The sequence below is a fragment of the Lupinus angustifolius genome, unplaced genomic scaffold (assembly GCF_001865875.1).
Source record: "Lupinus angustifolius cultivar Tanjil unplaced genomic scaffold, LupAngTanjil_v1.0 Scaffold_45_184, whole genome shotgun sequence".
NCBI lineage: Eukaryota > Viridiplantae > Streptophyta > Magnoliopsida > Fabales > Fabaceae > Lupinus > Lupinus angustifolius.
The window spans coordinates 5,887-11,641 of NW_017721935.1; the positions used below are offsets into that span (position 1 = coordinate 5,887).

Here is a 5,755-nt window from a genome sequence, read left to right on the forward strand (position 1 = left end):
CCGAGGAGTAGGTATCAATTTATGTCTAATTGCTCCACATATAGTTCCTCTAACCATATTTTCTAAACGAACCAGAGCTAATCCAAATTGATCTTGTAAGAGATTTGCTACAGAACGAATCCGTTTATTTTTCACATGATTCATATCGTCAAGCGTACCCATTCCAAATTTCATTCCAATCAAACGATCCGCAGCTGTCAATATATCTCGCGGTAACAAAAATGTATTGTTCTGGGGTATATCAAGATTCAGCCTTCGGTTCATATTTCTCCGACCAATCCTTCCTAATTCACATCTTTGTTGAAAAAATTTTTTTTGCAATTCCTTACATAAAGATTCAGAAAATACTGGATCTCCGCCAACACAAGCAAATTGTCGATAAAATTCCAAAATGGCATTTTCTTTTGACCCGGTTTTTTTTTTCTCCTTATCATTCAGGAAAGACAAGAAACAACTGATGCAATACTAGCCTAACATAAATTGCTTCAACAACAACTAGAAGAGGTTACCCAAAAACTCTATGATTTGCCAAAACAGTTACGGGAAACCTCAAAGAAGCAAATTTATTGGTGCGACAATTGTAGTGAAGATCATGATTCCATTACCTGCCAAATTGAGGAAGTGCATTTTGTGGGAAACCCTCCAAGGCAGATCTTTCAATATAATTACCCTCAAGGGGGTAATAATCAATTTCAAAGAAATCAGCCTTGGAGGCAAGATCTTCCTCAGAAACAACCCTTCTACCCCTAGAATAATCAATTTCAACACCCCACCCAAGATAAGAGCATCAAACTGGAAGATTCTCTAAACCAGTTTATGCAAATGACCATGTCGAATCAGAAAAATATTGATGCTTCTCTAAGGAATACGGAGATACAAATTGGGAAATTGGCTAAACAATTAGCTGAAAATCAGAAATCAACATTTTCAGCTAATACAGAAGTGAATCCTAGAGAACATGGTAATGCAATCCTGAGGGGTGAATCTGGCTCAACAGGGCAGTAGAAGGAATAAAAAAAATTTGGTATCCAATGTCAAGTTAGTGACATTAAAGAAGCACTTGCTGGGATGAAACCTAGTATATTTTGATATATAATATGTTATTTGCCTTTCTACATTTTGTCTTTGTTCGATTTTTTGTAAGTATTAACTTCTTTCTTTTTTGTTAAAAAAAACATTTTAGGGATCAAAATCGGAAAACAATTTTTTTATAACAAGAGAAGAAAAAAATTAAAATGGCTTAATGGGCCAAGTACAAAAAACTGAAAATTTAAAAAGGGCCCAAAACATAGTCAAAGTCATGGTCAAGGCTCATTACTCAGTCAAGCCTGGACCACTGACCCACCGCTCAGCGTGGGGGACCATGCGCTCAGCGCCGGTCTGCCAGGCCATGTGCCTTGGAACCAAAAATCCCTTAAAAGAGGAGTTTTTCTTGATTTTTGACCAAATATCCTTGACCAAAGACTTCCAACCCCTATATAAACACCCATTCTTGAATCACAAAGTACCAAGGAAATTTTGCAAAATCATCTCAAACATAAAAAAAAATTCTCTCAAGTTTCAAAGTTTTCTTCTACCTTCATCATGTAAGTTCTCCTTCTTAGTCATTTTCTTTTGTAAATATCCATATTTTGTTACTTAATCTTCTTCAAGAAAATGTGTAAGATGCTTAATTCATGAAATATCTATATACTCATGCACATTTTTTATTTACTAACTTTTTTGGAGTTTTTGTGCATTGTGGACTTTTCTAAGGAATTTTAGGAGTTCATCAAGGAGGGGAAAGGAAGTTTCAAGGGAAGACAAGAACTCCAAGTTTGTCTCAAATAATGCTAAAGAAAAATTTGGGTAATCATTAGCATAAGAAAGGTCTCCAACATACAATAGAGTCTTTCCTTTACTATTTTGATAGTGAGTGTGTGTTGTATTTGAATTAAATGTCTGACCAAGATCCTCTACAAATAATATCCTATAAAATAATTCAGATAATATTGAGAAGATTTGTAGATCAAGGCAGCAAAAATGGGCAAAATCAAAAAGCCAAAGAGGATTTTATGTTACACTTGGTTCATTATAGAAAAGCTTTTTGTGGTGGGATATTTCTAAAGTTGATAGGTATTCAATGTTAGTTTGTTTGGGATTTGCCCCCTTTAATTTCTAGTAATATCATTTGATGATGTTTCTATTATAAGTTGAGAGCTTTATTCTCAAGTTTATTCTTATAACTAATGCAATAATTAAATGTCAACATAGAATAATAATAGTACACACCTATGATACCAAATGTGTATGGCACATCAAGACCAACTTCAGGAGGAGTTATAAACCAAAACTGTCGTGTGGTGTTTCCAATTCCAACCTCATAGTAATATTTAGTGTTAAACTGTCAATAAATGTAGGAGTATCAGCAACAAATGATGCAAGAGAAACATTGATGGAATAGAATATAGAGCTAGCATAGTTAATAATAATAATAAGTACCTCCAAATTTGTGATGGTGGTGTGATGAATAAAACCAGGAGTGTAATTGTAGAAGGTGCAAGTAAAAACTTGTCCTTCAGCTGTGAAATTTAGGAGACTACTATCACTCCAATAAATGACTTCATTGGAGCCAGGTTCATCCACAGTGACCCATGATATGATCATTGCTTGGCCCACAAGGTCACCTTGTGTTATATGAACCTGCTGAGGTGCATTATAACCAGGAGGGATAGCAAAGGCATCACTATCAAGTGGCATATCCACTGGTTTCTCTATAAGATTTCTGACATAAGTGCTGGTTTTGCCTCCATTGCAAAGAACCACTATACTCATCAACAAAGCTAATAATGCAACAGAACTACTATAACCCATTTTCATTTCTGAATCCTATTGATTCTCAAGGCCACACTTGTCTTGGACGTATGTGGTGTGGTGTATTTATAGTCGTTCATTATTAGTATTTGTAATAACCAGAACTGACTGTTTGACCGATCTAACAGTTGACTCGAATGAAGGTTGAACCGCTTTGAACTGAGAAATTCTTGTCTTACCGTGTTAAATTCGTTAAAACTAGAATAATCTGGGAAGTAAACCAAATGTACACTTAAAATTTAAAAAAAACGGAACACTACTCTAATATTTTGTTTTACTCATGTTGAAGAAAAAAATGAAGAGATATTACCTCAATATAATTAATACATAATTATTAATATAATTTTTTTATTTATACATAATTATATATTTATAGATAAAATTTATTTGTTGTGCAATGACTCATATCTCTAGATAACAGCAATATAAGTTATGGGCTTGAGGTTATGTAAAGGAGTTGGGGTAGAGGGCTATATATTGATGTTATGTAAACCTAATGTAACAAGGAGAAGAATAGTAAAACACTAATCTTTATTCTCTAATAATATATAGTGGTAGCCGCTCAACGCTCTCGGGGACGTAGGCACAATTGGTCGAACCTCGTTACCAAATATCTTGTGTTATTCTCTTGTCTCTATACTCTTTACTATTTGATTATTCGCTTGTTCCCAATAAGTGGTATCAAAGTCGATGGTTCGACAGCTCAATGGAGTATTGAAGCGACAAATAATCGGTAGATCCATGAGGGATCCTTGTGTTGAAAGTCTTCTTGACGAGAGGTCAAGGCGGCGTGTTTCGTTGATGAAAGGATAAGCCAACGGTGGTGCAAGTGGGTAGAGAGCTGAGCTCTAGTGTATCCAATACTCGAATGAGAATTCACACTTGAGGGGGAGATGTTGGGTATTCCAAGTGTGAATGAAGAAGTCCCCACATTGCGCAAAAATGGATGAGTTAAAGAGCATATAAGTGGATGGACCTATAGACCTAATGCCTTAAGGTTTTGGGTCAAGATGTGGTGTCAAGCCCACTTATATGCTTATTTCACTTAGTCCATGGAGGAATGTTGTAACTCATGGATGAAGATCTCCCAACAATTGATATCAAAGCATGTGGGTAGAGAGCTGAGCTCTAGTGTATCCAATACTCGAATGAGAATTCACACTTGAGGGGGAGATGTTGGGTATTCCAATTGTGAATGAAGAAGTCCCACATTGGGCAAAAATGGATGAGTTAAAGAGCATATAAGTGGATAGACCTAATGTCTTAAGGTTTTGGGTCAAGATGTGGTGTCAAGCCCACTTATATGCTTCTTTCACTTAGCCCATGGAGGAATGTTGTAACTCATGGATGAAGATCTCCCAACAATTGGTATCAGATGGCTCTTAACCCAGGTGCCAAATTTGAGGTGGGGAAGTTCGATGGAACTGGTAATTTCGGATTGTGGCAAATGAGGGTTAAGGATGTGTTGGCTCAACAAGGTCTATCAAAGGTCTTGCGTGAGAATAAACCAGAGGGTAAGGATCAACTGGATTGGGAAGAGTTGAAGGAGAAGGCTGCGGGAACCATAAGGCTCTATCTATCAGATGAGGTGATGTATCAAGTTATGGATCTGACGTCACCAATAGAGGTATGGGAGACATTAGAGAAGCGGTTCATATCCAAGTCTCTAGCAAATAAATTGTATTTGAAACAGAGACTCCATGGCCTAAAGATGCAGGAAGGTGTTGATTTGCAACATCATCTCAACAATTTTAATCAAATGATCAATGACTTGCAGAAACTTGATGTGAAGCTTGATGATGAGGACAAAGCAATAATATTACTATGTTCTTTGCCAAATTCCTACGAACACTTGGTGAAAACATTGACGTACGGGAAAGACTCAATCAAGCTGGATGAGATCACATCTTCACTTTTGTCCCACACTCAAAGAAGACAGAATGTAGGTGAAGGGTCTCAGAGTGATGGTCTGTATGTGAAAGGGAGCCAAGCGCGTGGAAGGAGACAAGACATAGGAGGTCCTGCCAAAGGGAAAAGACCAAATTCTAGGGGCAGACCACCAGTAGAGTGCTATAAGTGCAAACAAACTGGGCATTACAAAAAGGATTGTCCCAATGAATGGAGTTCTAGCAAGCAGGTGGGGAAAGATGGAGTATCTACATCTGCAAATGTTGCATAGAAAGATGACTCTGGTTACAATACTGAAGTTGATCTACTATTTGTATCATCAAATCATAGTACAAATGAGTGGATACTTGACACTGGTTATTCTCACCACATGACGCCAAACAGAGAATGGTTTACCACATACAGGGCAGGCAATTTTGGTTTCGTGTATCTCAGAAATAATAAAGCATGTGAAATTATTGGTATGGGAGAACTCAGAATTGTGATGGATGATGGTGTAGTGAAGACGTTATGTGAGGTTAGGCACATACCAGATTTGAAGAAGAATTTGGTTTCTTTGGGACATTGCAGGCCAAAGGGTTTAGCTATAGAGCTGATGGGGGCAGTGATATTCTTCAAGTATGCAAAGGTGCTCTAACTGTGATGAAGGGTAAAAGGATTGTATGGAACACTTACAAGTTGTTAGGGAGAACAGTTGTAGGTGGAGTTAATGGAGTGGCTGAAGAGATCTTAGTAGATTCAGACCATGGTGCTAAAAAATTATGGCACATGCATTTGGGACATATGAGTGTGCATGGCGTGACAGAACTATACAAAAGAGGACTGTTGAGGGGAGTCAGCAAATGCAAGCTAGATTTGTGCAAGTATTGTGTGCTTGGGAAACAGACACGAGTTAGTTTCAAGGCTGGCCAACACAGGACTCGAGGCATTCTAGATTATGTCCACACTGATGTATGGGGACCCACTCAGGAACCATCCCTAGGAGGTTCTAGGT

General features: G+C 37.5%; 1 protein-coding gene across 1 annotated transcript; it reads right to left on the reverse strand.

Annotated features, from left to right (window-relative positions):
- Positions 1–601: 601 nt before the first annotated feature.
- Positions 602–2,893, reverse strand: LOC109338871 (purple acid phosphatase-like). The gene is made up of 5 exons (XM_019576221.1): positions 2,482–2,893; positions 2,272–2,383; positions 1,811–1,955; positions 1,346–1,474; positions 602–746 (listed from the first exon to the last, which is right to left on the reverse strand). The coding sequence occupies exons 1-5, from the start codon at positions 2,857–2,859 to the stop codon at positions 602–604; spliced, it is 909 nt and encodes a 302-aa protein (XP_019431766.1). The 5' UTR covers positions 2,860–2,893.
- Between the last annotated feature and the right edge of the window lie 2,862 nt (positions 2,894–5,755).

Excerpts from the sequence above, each read along its gene's own strand:
- LOC109338871 (XM_019576221.1), bottom strand. The coding sequence starts at position 2,859 with ATGAAAATGGGTTATAGTAGTTCTGTTGCATTATTAGCTTTGTTGATG. Across the intron at positions 1,956-2,271 it reads ATACACATTTGGTATCATAG|AGGATCTTGGTCAGACATTT; the intron begins GTGTGTACTATT and ends TATTATTTGTAG. Across the intron at positions 747-1,345 it reads ATGGTCCCCCACGCTGAGCG|GGGTAGAAGGGTTGTTTCTG; the intron begins GTGGGTCAGTGG and ends TGATTATTCTAG.